Source organism: Cygnus olor, chromosome 2 (assembly GCF_009769625.2).
Source record: "Cygnus olor isolate bCygOlo1 chromosome 2, bCygOlo1.pri.v2, whole genome shotgun sequence".
In the NCBI taxonomy this organism is placed as follows: domain Eukaryota; kingdom Metazoa; phylum Chordata; class Aves; order Anseriformes; family Anatidae; genus Cygnus; species Cygnus olor.
Window position 1 is genome coordinate 62,066,423 of NC_049170.1, and position 13,104 is coordinate 62,079,526.

General features: G+C 41.3%; 1 protein-coding gene across 1 annotated transcript in view; it reads left to right on the forward strand.

Moving 5' to 3' along the window:
• The window catches only part of ITPRID1 (ITPR interacting domain containing 1), a 36,595-nt gene extending 23,804 nt beyond the window's left edge, over positions 1–12,791 (forward strand). The window contains exons 5-10 of the mRNA XM_040549135.1: positions 699–781; positions 1,183–2,688; positions 6,283–6,410; positions 7,108–7,219; positions 7,536–7,889; positions 8,856–12,791. Of these exons, the coding sequence (XP_040405069.1) occupies positions 699–781; positions 1,183–2,688; positions 6,283–6,410; positions 7,108–7,219; positions 7,536–7,889; positions 8,856–8,912 (2,240 nt within the window). The 3' untranslated portion in view covers positions 8,913–12,791. The remainder of the gene's footprint in view (positions 1–698; positions 782–1,182; positions 2,689–6,282; positions 6,411–7,107; positions 7,220–7,535; positions 7,890–8,855) is intronic.
• Positions 12,792–13,104: the final 313 nt, after the last annotated feature.

Below are 13,104 nucleotides of genomic sequence, written 5' to 3' on the forward strand. Positions count from 1 at the left end.
TCTTTTTTTCCTTTTTTTTTTTTCCCTATATGTAATTTATAGTAGCATTCCAGCTACTTCTGTATTCTACATGTTTCAGGATTAAAACAGGCACTAAATACGCAGATAACATGGTTTTCTAACTCTGCAGACTTTAAAGCTTGAAGGTCAAGCTTTGTTGTACCCTCTGATGGAGGGTCTTTCTCTCATGGGGCATTATTTTGAGTCTCACAGTGGCTCAACTATAGCAGCTAAAACATTTCTACTTTTCAAAATTTTTTAAGCCTTTCTTCATTTTTATGTATGGGAAACTATAGGCCAGACTAACACACTGGAAGCAACAGCTGGCAAAGATGCAAAGGGTAATTGAAACAGCTTTAAAAAAAAAAGTTTAGAGAATCTGTAAAGCAGTCTCCCTGGGGGAGAAGCTGAACCATGATGTCATTTGTGGGAAACTGCAACGATGAGTTTTGAGACCACCCACAAAACAAGCATTTTTCAGCAACTTCATTGCAAATTTTGTAATGTGTGAGATGGGAACCACATATTTCTCATCTGAAATAAAAAAGTGACTGATATGCTGCTGATGATACTAAGTGACAATGCAAGTAATTCATTTAAAAAACATAATATGCGGTTTTGGTTCTGCAGTTGCTGTCTACAAATAGATTGCATGATTTTCATTATTAGATGCCTCATCCTTTTGTTTCCCCCAGCAGAGGTGATGGTGACAAGAACAAGCAGCTGCCAGTCAGACAGCAGTGGGTTCATGGAGGAGCTGCCAGAGCCCTTAGTTTTGCAAGTAAGGAATCAATCAATATTCGGTATTAATCAGCAGGTCTATGAAAACTCTGTAACCCTGGCACAAGTAACAAATAAATAAATAAATAATTATGGAGTCAGGAAAGCTTCATGAAAACAAATTCATCTTCCTAGAAAACCTCAGAAGGCAAGAAGCATTCTCATTGCTTTGTGCAATTCTTCCACCACACTAATACAAGATTTGTGCAAGGTTAGAGAAGAAATAAGACATGAATCTTTGATTCTTTGGTTTGTTGGGTATTTAGAGATGCATTTGAAGATGCCTCCTGGGCCCAGGGGTGCCCAGAACAAAATAGTGGTTGCCAAATGAAAATGATAGTAAAACTGTAATATTCTTTTTTTTTTTCTCTCCTTTTTTTTTTTTTCCTTTGTTTTCTTCAGAATGCATCTTTGTCAGGAAAGATGAGTATTATTTCTGATAACTACAATGAAGAAACAGCCCTGTCACATAGGACAGAGTTTCCTATGTTAAATCAAGATTTCCAACAAAATCCAGATGATTGTGTTACTGAGGTCTTCATCACAGCTTATGAGAGCATCTTGACAGTATCTAAGCCAACAAAAGCATGCAGTGACCAGGGAGAAGAGATTTGCCTCCTGCTGACTGCAGAAAATGGTGATTATCAGGCCCGTAATGCTGATCTGCAGAGTTTTGTCCAAGAAAGATTACACGATATGGACAAGAAAGAGCATAAAACTGGAAGAAAGCAACTGGAAGAAGAGGAGTGCATGAAACAGTACACTCCTTGTTTTAAGAGTGATAATCAGGATGAAGGAGATCCTATCTCCTCAAAATTTGTTCATCAGATTTGTTTCAGTACAGGACATAAAAATACAAATATAGTCTTCACTGAACTGAGTGATACAAACCATGCAGTCATCAGTGAGAGCAAACACAGAGGCAACGATGAAGGTGAGAGGTGCCTGACTGAAAAACACATTGGATTTGCATATCATGAAAATGCCCATGGAAGCAGTATAGAACATGTTAAAGGACTCTGGTGGGGCCAGGAAGTGGTTGGTAAAGATGGTACCCTGCTTGCAGTGAATGAGGAGACAAACAGACAGATGCTCTGCAACATGGATAGTAATGCAAAAAATACAAGATACTTCTCTGAAAGGGGGCTCCCAGAAACTCTGTGTCAGGGCACGGCAGTGGAGAGTGGGAGTAGTGCCACTTCAAGCAGATCGCCACAAATATCTTGCAGTCCTCCCTGCTGCCTAGCAGAAAGGCCTGGATTAAGTTCCCCTGAAGATCAACAGACTGGTAGCATAAGGGAGATGTTAGGTGCTGACAAACCTGAACAGGCAGGCACTGTCCAAAACTGTGAAATGACTCGTACTCCTCTGAAATCTGTTACTGTTCAGATGCCTTCAGGGCTGGAGTTTACTTCAAGGGTGAAGTGCAAAGGGCAAAATGCTCCTCGCATTGACAGCCTTGCTAAGGATGACCCTATGGACTTGTCCAGTGTGTTAGCACACTCTGAGGGTGGTCGTCTTGTATGGTCAGACCCAGGGGCTTCAAAGGACGGTGTGAAGCAGACCGCTGAGTCCTCCAGCCAAACTGACACCCTCACCAGGAAAACCAGGCTGTCACCACTGCTTTGTCCACCCCATAGCCACCTGACAAAATCATCCTCTCTAGACAGCATACTCTTTGGCAAATACAGGTCGCGCCACTGGGATGAAACCTCTGGCATCACAGGTGCACAGGGCAGTCACTGTTGTCGCTGCTGCTGCTACCACAGCTGCTGCTCAGAGACATATCCTGTGCCTGTTTCTCCCCATCGCCCTGTAGGCTGCAGCTCAAACCACGCCACCACCAAGCTGCAGCTCTTGAAGACACTGACACTCCTGCAGGAAACTGCGATGCAAAATCTTCTTCCAGTGAGTAGGTCCTTCAAATAATAATGCATAGATGGCTGAAACACTTATTTGCTAAATGCACAAGCTATCCTTCTCTTTCCTCTCCTGTTTTGCTTGTTTCTTTAGTGAGACATATCTTGGGAATACAACTGAGAAAATGGGGAGGGAAAGAACCCTGTTCTGGACAGAAATGGCAAACATGTCTGTGTACCTTCAGTTTTGTTGGGCTGCTTACTTTCATAATGTATGTTCATCAACTCAATCTTAAAATATTTACTGTGAACTAGGTGATAAAGTTTACAGGTTAAGTGCAGAGAAGAAATAAGATTTGATTTACAGAATGAGTTTCAATGAGTTTCTGTGAATCAGATGATTTACAGTAACTGAGTATTATACTGGGTAGAAGAAGCAAGGTTATATGATTTAGTGCAATCCTCTTTTACTGAGAACTAAATTTATATTATAGTGTTTGTTAAATAGTAGCTGTGCATACTCAGATACATACCATAAGCCAAACTGATTTAAATCAAAGGGAAGAGCAACTTCTCAGAGCCTCAAGCCATTTTATCATGGTAGAATAAGCAGTTTTCATTAAATATAAGGCTGTGTTAAGATGACCATTTGCAATAAAAAGACCAACAGTAAAAAGTCGCCACATTATTATTTTTTTAGTCAGAATTGCTGAGAGTTCCCAAAAGTTGTGAAAGACTCAGGGTGTGTTGGGGAAGAAAGAAAGGAAGGGAACTGAGAAGGGCTTTTATGTCCTGAGAAAAATGTGGTGCAGTATACATCCTGCTGGTCTGCAGGACTTCCCGTTTTTCCTCTTTTGATGCCACATCACTGAATATATAAATCCGGAATGTCTTGTCTTTGAGCACTATATGGAAAAACATGCACTTGTTAGCTATCATGATGTTGCCACAAGATGGCAGTGAATCAGTACCTTATGGTGGACTAGAAGCCTGTTCTCACTTACTGACTACTACTTAATCACCCTTCTAATAGGGGCTAGTGGTGATTTTTCTTCTGCAGTCTGTGGACAGGGAGTGTGGGAGGAAAAGGCTTTGCACCATACTGTTATCCAAGATCTGTCCTTAGGGATACAGCTTCACATCACAGTCACTGTGCAATAAGAGAGTGAATATTAGTTAATTAGTATTTAATAATAATAATAATAATAATAATTTAATATAATATTAGTTAATTAGTATTAGTTAATACTGAATATTAGCCACTCTGTAGATATTTCATGGGTGCATATTTATGCTTTACACTGAAGATAAGGTAGTTTCTATGTATTTTACTGTAAGAAGCTCTCTCAGATTCTACCCCGTTTATCAAGGGCATGCACGGGGAATGCAACCACTGTGGAGCAACTGGTAGATAGTAAATTTACCCTACTTGTACTCACTTTACTTGAAACAATGGCCTGCCTGGGAGTGTTCCTGGGAAAGTTAGTCCCCCCTGCATCCCTGTTGAGATTGAACTATGAATAAATCTATGTGAACATGTGCTCTGTGATATGCCTGAAGAGTCAGTGCCGGGGGAGCTGCCCTTACTTCATCCATAACATTTTCACAAACCTCATTATACTTTTTGGATCTTTTGCATGGTGTTTTCCAGATTTCTGTTAGTCCTGAGGAATCACCTAGAAATTTACCTATAGCCTGTTGACTTCTTCATAGTGACGTGCATGACAGGAGCTCTTCGGTCTCATTTGGGCACACCTTTCTGATGGCTAGATGTTCTGATGGCTAGATATCCTGATGGCTAGATTTGGTGTTGAGAAGAAATCATGTTTATTATATGGGTACTGCTGACTTATATCCCTGCGCTCTCATCTAGGAACAGCCAAACTTTCTGAGGATCGAGATTAAAGACAGTGGAGGGGAGCTGAGGGGGGATGAGCAATCAGTGAACACTTGATCTGAAGGTCCTCATAACACAGTTGACTGCCTCAGTGGGGTGCATGATTGTTGCCCTAACCTATAGCATTAAGAGAACCAACTGTGCTCCACATGGAGTAGACTCTTAGGAGAGCTCTGCTCCACTACAGTCATAGGACCAGCTCTATCAAATCACTACCAGTCTCTGATTAGCCCTTTCTGATGCTATCCTATGTCTCTTGGGGCTAGATATTTCATTTGCTGTTATGGGAAAGTTTATCCCTGGGTTCATAATCATCAAGAGTGTGCCTGTTGAAATGGAGATTGAGGATGAGGTTTATCAAATGCATGGGGAGCATCTTTTGCCCTCTAGCTGAAGCTGGTCCTTCAGCAGGGCTGACTTCCTCATGTTTCAGGCCTTGTTGGGACTGAGGGACACATTCAAGCATACAAACATGAAGAGTTCTTCAAAGGCCATGATTGCAGGGATCCAAAGAGATCAAGCATTGCCACACTTTGTAGATGTGCCTCTTGCTCTCTGTCAGTTACAGTGGTCAGCAGTGGAGTGCGGGTTCCTACACTATCTTCCTATGGTTTACTAGAGACTAAAATCTGCCAAAACAACATGCTGAACTCCTACTTGCACTCTGAGCAATTTCAGAGTAATAGGGGGTGTGCCTTCAGAAGGCAGGTGGTACTGTCTCCAAAATCACTTCGATGATGCTGTCTGCATTACTTCCTTTAACAAAGTGTTAAAAGTCAAGGACAAGTCTTTAATATGTCTAGAAACTTAGACATCTATGGACTCTAGTAGCAGGATTTATTTTGATGTTACTAGCAGGTTGCGCTTATATTATTCCTGTGCTCCAAAGTAGTAATGGGAGAATCTTCTTAAGATTTTTTCTATAGTATCGCTGCTCATTCATCTGATCTGCTTTGAGACATTCCTGGTGTAGATGTTTACATCAGAGTAGATGTAAGTGATTAGTCATACTAGATTACTTCTCTCAGTCAAGAGAAATGGTGACGTTTAATGATTCTATGATTTAGGGCATAGATCCTGTGACATGTTATGGGTGTCTAATTTTGAAACAGAACAATTGCTCTGTTGCCGTACTTGGATGTGTATCTGTTATGGTAAATGTCTGCACTTCGTTAGATAAATCCAGTTCAAGTTGTCTAATGGGTAATAGATGAGAAATTATCAGAAACTTAGCAGAACCTGTTATGAAAGACTTTTGTACCTCTCATAGTTCTTATATTTCTTCCCTCTCATGCTTACTCTCCTCTCTCTTCCTAGTTCTCTTTTTCAAAACAGTTTCTAACTTCCAGTGGACAGTAATTTCTCATTAATTCATAGCAACTCATCCTGCTGGAAGATAGTATCTGACAACAGCATAATATCAGGATTTGGCACATTTTGCCAGATTTTTGATCAAAGTCCATTTCCCACTTCAGTGGCAAAAATGAAATTCCCATTGACTTGACTAGTGCCACTTCATCCTACATCATTTAGGAAACAAGGTGGTGACTGGGATGCGAGTGATGCACCCAGCACAAACACACTTGAAGTGCCATTTGGACTTTCATGGCAGCTGCTCACAGAGCCCCCCTTGTGCAGGTAAGAGGTGGTCCCATGTCCTTTGCTCTGCCAGCTTCAAATGCACTCGCCATGGAGGCACTCAAAGAAAAGTAGTAAAGTGGGGTGTCTTCTTGCTTTTCTATGCAGTGTACCCTCCAGGAAATAGAACTGATGAAGATCTCCTGCCAGCACTTCCGTGAGAAGCTGGATGAGATTGAACAGCACCTGACTGAACAGCAGGCACTGCTTTCTGATGTTATGCCAGATGAAGGAAGGTAAAGGCAGCTCCACACACTTACTTAAATCCAAAGCTAGCATCAGCAACAGCCCATGGGCACTTACAGTCTGTCTGGACACTTGTGTTCCCGCAGCATTACTGGTCAGTGAGGTGCAGCCGTGGGCATCCTGCAAGTGGAAAAGTATTGTGATTTTTGCTCAGAAGAAAGTCCAGCTACTCTATACTGTTCAATCACGTATTATGAAGGGGAAAATTGCTCTATAAATGTAGGCCAGATTTTTAGTGTGGAATTGCTATATTTTAATAGTAATAGGAATCCAGGAACAGATTTCAGTTAGCTCTTCATGGATTCAGCCCATGTTCACAGTGATTATTGAGAAGCCTCACTTATACAAAAAGTTAGTAGGGGCTTCTAGTCTTGAGCTGCCTGAAAGTAGGACATTTATGCAGTCTTTGTGATAGTAATATATCAGAACTGATGAACCTGCCCAGACTCAAGCCCACTCTACAACTGCAACATGCTTAATTTTGCAAGTGGGGTAACTGAAGAACTGGAGTTGAGTGGACAAGGGCTGTTATTTTTTATTTTTTATATTTTTTTTTTTGTAAGTTATTCCATGATCATGGGTAGAAATCAGATGGCAACAGTGTGTGATACAGGCATTATGGTGGGGCTGAGGAAGAGGAGCGTGTTCATTGCCCATTCAAGTGTGCTTTCACTTCTGTCCCTGCAGGGAGGAAAGCAGATACCTGCAACTCCTACGGCAGGCCGTTCGTCAGGAGGTGGCAGAGCTGGAATTTCAGCTGAACGATCGAACTTGCCAAGTCAGGGAGGGCATCCTGATGGTATGTTGCACAAGCCACCGCTCTGGATCTTGTGGGAAGTTTTCCTGACAAGCTTGGATTAGAGGGTAAAGACTGAAATGGCCACTGATAGAAGTCCTTTTGCAGATTTTACATTAGATATATCTGTTGGAATAAAATGTCCTCTAGGCCTTTCTCCTCCTTCTTGTGGCAATGTCTCATTTGCCAAATATAGCATATCTTCTTCAGACCAAGCATAAGAATCAGGCATGCTTCATATACTCTTGTGTATCCTGCTTGATTCCTTTTATTATATTTTTATTACTGCAATATGCTTTTCCTTCTATTTTCTCTGCAGCAGCTGGACCAATTACTGGTAGAACAATCCCATCTGTTTTCTGAGCTTGGACTCTCCGACTGGAAGGGAGAAAGAAATGCCCAGAATAAACAAGCACTTCCAGATGCTGCTGACACTGTGCATCCTAGAAGTGGGTGCTCAGAAATGGTACTTCAAAGAGCTCCTAGCAAAAACATCACAGCAGCAGGCTCTCTATCTGCCCTGCAGCCAGGGGCACCCTTGGCACCATTTTCCACCAAGAGAGTGCCTGAGCCAAATTCAGATGAGTCTGACCCACAGGAACCCTCCACCAGCAAAAAGGAAATAAAAGGACCTCCCCAAGCAAAAATGGACTTTAAGACCTTTATACGCAATGTAAGAAGCTGTTTTAGTCTCAGCCTCAAAGTTTTAAGTGGAAGGGATTGCTGACTCACATGCAATGAGAGTCAATGCAGTTGAGCTATGCAGTGCCTCGTTGCCACAGCCTAGATCAGGACACTTTCCTGCTAAACTGTGTGTTCATCCCAAGGGACGGAGCCTGTGCTTCAGGGCACTGTCAGCCTGCACAGGCAGCACAAGAACAGGCTGGGACTGGACCTGCCTTGCTATTTCTCTCTAAGCCGTGGCAATGACCCAGATGCTCCAGAGAGAAGCACATATAAATACGTACATGATGTTTGCTAGGCTTGCTTGAACTCTGGATGCAACTGTTCATCTAATTGGTATATTCAAATCTCTCCCATAGTGTGGAATTAGTAATTTATGGCTTCAATTTGCAAAGCCAATTACCTGGTTTTACAAGGGCAGTAAAGGCAGTGAAACGGAAGGTTTGTTGTTTTTCCCAAGAAATTTTAACTCAGCATTTCTGACAGATCTAATCTCACAAAGTGGTCATTTAAAAAAAAAAAAAAAAAAGTTTGCCTGCCTTTCTGTGTATTAAATATTTCTAGCTGATTTCTTATCTGCCTTATACTTTGATGATCTGTTCTATCTCAACATGTGTCCCAATTTTTAAAGAAATGATAATTCTTTTAAGTGAACAGTTAGGGTCAAATTTTGCATAACATTCATATAAACACCATTGGAAAGAATATTCTGTATTGTAATCTTATACTGTTTTCCTGATTTATGTTGATATTGCTATTGGTATTACCAAGCAGAATCAGATTCCTTTGCACACAAATCAAAGAATGAGAACCATAGACAGTAAGGAACAAGGAACTAAAATTTATTTGATGTCATGTTTTGTCATTCTTTTGTACCCATTTCCTTTTCAGAGTAATCTTGGTCATTTTCTCAACATAACACTTTTTTCTTTTTTTTTTTTTTTTTGTTTTTCAGTTGAAGAAATCTTTCAGAAGTCCTTTAGGTAATGATTCAGCAGAAGGGAAAGACTGATGGAGGACAGACTGATGGATTTTGTTTTTAATAATTGTGGCCTTTCTCCTTCTATACATGGCATATCTCAGAAGCAAATAAGCAAAACGCTGCTTTATGCAAAGTTTTGATCACAGCAGTTTCATTTGCAATCAGGTGACTGGCCAGAAAAGTAGGCATCTTTAAAAGATATTTCAAAAACAGACACTGCATTTTGCTATTTTGTGAGTGCAAAACTTACTATATTACTCTTGGCATGACACAGGGCTGTTCTTTGTAAAGTCATTTACAAAGAAGAGGAGAGGGCTTGTTTTAAGAAGAAACTTATGAACTTGTGGACAGCCTAGGAGATACCTCTAGAAGCTATTCTCCTTAAAGCCAGTTATTTTAACATAGTCCTTCAAACAATATTAAACCTCAAGTCCAAACTACCTTGTGCAGCCAGCCCCTAGCCATCTTCTAGCTTTTAACTAGCTAGTAAAACCTAATTTGCCTCTGACTAACTTTATGAGGCTTGTATCTATTGTCCGTATCAAATCAGGAGCTCACTGACAGTGTATAAAATGTTAAATACCCACACTGTCAAACCATTACTGTGGATAGTGTCCTGGCTGTCCTCTTCATTTTCATGTTTGCTTCACAGAAATCTAATTGAAGAAAAAAAAAAAAGTTTAAAAAAAAAAAATAAAAATCACGGGATTATAAACCTTCAATCAGAATCCTGGTTCAGTTTTCTGGGGAGTGCTCAGAACCTGGATTCGTGCAGAAGAAAAAGAAACCCCCAAAACAACAAACAAACAAACAAACAAACAAAACACTAGAAAAGACCTCTCTGGTTTGGAGTATAGCAAAGAAATCCAACTAGCTCATTTTCAAAGCAGTTTGTGCTACTGCTTTCAATTTGGCCCTTCCCAGGCTGTGAGACGTCCTACTGGCTTGTTTGTTTAATGCTCTGGAGGGATCTTAGGTGTCATTTAGGCTTTGGTGTTGCAAATCACAGCTCTGCAAAGGTGCAAATAGAAGTAGCATTTGCACATGTTTAAGGAGAAAATGGAGTCAAACATGCTGAGCAGCCTGGAGGCCCCCTGCACCTCGATGTTTCCACAGATGTTCAGGGCAATAAAATGACTGGGGGAGAGGTACATAACACAGGAACCAACAAGCTCCCCCACAGCCTGCTGGGCCATGAATTTTACTGGCTGAAATTTGCCCCTTTCTTGAGACCCCGCATGGGATTTGTACACCACTTCCATGCTATCAAGTGTTTAAGAGTTTATATATCAAGATTTGTGACTTTGAAGCTGCTGTGATTAATCTCGACAGCAAGCAGCATGCAAACAGGACCAAAATAACCTTCATCTCCACTACCTTATGAACTGCAACTGCAGATGTTGTACTTTGTGGAGGAAGGCAAATAAAGATCAAGGTGAAGGATATACAGTGATGCCAGTGCCAAAGGAATCCTGGAAGTAAGAACAGCTAAGACTTTTCTTTTCCTTATCCACACCATAAAACAAGCTACTTTTTGTATGTGGCACTGCAGCGTGTTAAGTAAAAGCTTTAAGTAGGTATGTGATGCTACAGCCGCTGTATGCCTGTCTTATATCCTTGTGTGCAGGTGGCAGCTATTCTTGATCAGAAAGATCACATGGGACCTCTGATGCCATTTGACTTCTACCATCTACATTCATAGCCAGGACTGAATTTGATTCCTCATAACAAAACTTTCCTGTTTGAACAGTCTCTGGGTGATTTGTGTGTGCAGTCCGGTTCCTCAATTCACTTTAATTATAATCTCATGCAAGCTGTGGAGGGGATTGGGTTCCCCATATGCAACACAGACATCCATAAATACATTATTACTTAAACTTACATTTCTAGCTAGCTAGCCCTTCAAGTCTTCCATGTTGTTTTAATGGTTAAGCTATAACCTCGTAGCAATAAAAAGCATATTAAGCAAGGGGAACGGGTAAAATCTTTTGATTTATGGTAGAGCACAACTTCCTAAGTCCTCCAAGCATATTACAAGGATGTCTGGATTGAGTCTCAGTGCTGCTGTTGAAGATGCAAGACAAAAGAAATCATGCATTTTGTGATTAGGAAAGCCTGGGGTGGCACTGGTGAGTGTAGCAACCCAGCTGTGTGCCTTCTTTTCCTTCCACACACAGTGTTACCAGTCTTTAAAATGCTATCTTTTATTTCCCCTCAGGGCAGGGGAAATAGTTACTCATAAGTAAATATGATGGGATTCTTAATGATAACTTCACAGAATTAATGGAATAATAACATATCTGATTGAGTAATGTAATTGCTCTAGCTAGCTAGAACCATAGCTTGCAGGCTTACAAGGCAGCAGGTCATACCTCAAAGGGGACTACATTGCTTGTGAAAAGCATTAGTGCTAACCAGTTCACAAGTCTGAAATCTGAAGAAAACTGACCTTGTCACACTGCAATATTTCTGGGGAAAAAAGTAAAAGAAAATAGGTGGAGTAATGGCAGTATTTGAACTAAAGACTGTTGTCCTCCCTATTCCAGCACTCAAAACTGAAATGGGCTGAACCAATGGCTCTGTTTCATGAGACTGCCAAGGCCCCACAGATGTTCATGCAATATTGTTCAGATCTGCTGTGGAAAAGGGATGCATAGGGATGGACACTGCTGTGTTATAGTGGCACTGATTCTCCCAGCTCTCCAGCCCTCTTTCAGCATCTCTCACCTTCAAAAATCCTAAAACTGCAGCCTCAAATCCTTGTAACTCCCTTTTAAGGGCTCAGTACCTGTGCCCTGGTAACAATTTCTGGAGAACAAGGTCCACATGCTGTCTCACCAAAGCACATGAGAGGAAACAAGTTAGGAAGGCCAGGGGAGATCAGTAGAAAATAAAATTATAATAATAAAAAATGAAAAAAAAAGATTCCCTAAAAAAAGGTGGAAAAATAAAAAACTAATGATTTCTTTTGTTCACCGTAGTTCAGCACCATTTGGGTCACTTGGATTTTACTTTTTTTGTCATTGGCTTTTGCCTTCATTGATTTTCCCTGATGCCCCATAAATCTTTAAACCCTGAAGCTAAAAGAGGCTGCATTGTGCACCAGCTTTAATACTGATTTTGCTAGTGAGTATAAAATCTAGAGGGATAATAAGGAAATCCATCTAAGGTACCCTGCCAAGGGCTCCCATTAGTCGCTTTACCAGGCATCAATTCAATAAACCCTCAAGAGCAGCCCATGAATAAGCATCAGAGCCTCCCTGGCATATTAATGCATCAGTTGCCTAATTGTCAATGCTGCCAACAGACTCTAAGAAAAGAAGTATCTTGGGAACTCAGCCCCTTTCAACTTCAAGTCCAACGTAGGTTTGACACCAGCTTAGGAGAAGGCAGGGCTCAGGAGAGGGGTGTGACAGCCAAATAGCAGGGGACGGCTGCTTTCAGTGTGGTGCTGACTTTCTGCTGGATGCAAAGCCCAGCTCTGCCCAGCCTACATCTGCTGTCTCCATGCTGCATGTTGATGAGGTGCCCCAGGTCAGGCCCATGACTTTCTCCACAGAGGACTGGAGTTAGTATTTGAAAAAAAAAGTCTTAAGTCTTGACCTCAAGCAATAGGAATAAACTGGTTCTGAGCTGCTTGATATGAAAGCCTTTCTCCTCCAGGGCCACCAGCCAGCCCAGGTGGCAGGAACCCTGAGTCTTATTCCTGGCTTTGCTGTGTGTTCTCTGTGTAACCCGGGCCTTTACCCCATGGGGACCCTTCTTCCATATTGCCTTCTTTCTGTCTCATCTAATGAGGTTTTAAATTCCTCCCAGAGAAGTTACTCTCTCATACTGTGTTCTTACAGAGCTGGGCACAGTGGGGTCCCAATATCAGTTGGGACCTCTACTTGCTGCTAGGATGATAATTTTATGAGCAGGGTTTCATTAAGATCCATTGCTACTTAAGAAACAGCTGCAGTGTCACTTTATAAGGCTGTTGACTGTTTTAACTCCCTCTGCTCCAGAAACAAGGTTTTGATCTTCCTTGTAGAAATGAATATGGACAAAAGAGGATGAAGCATGAACAAAAAGGCAATTTTCTTATCAAATGGGAAAACTCAGAACCTGAGACTTCCAGGAATTAAAAGAACATGAAACAACGGTATTCTCACTTCGCTGGAGAAGTGTGTTTGAATTCATCCATCTTCATTTCATTCTTTTCCATTGTCTTTCCATGGGC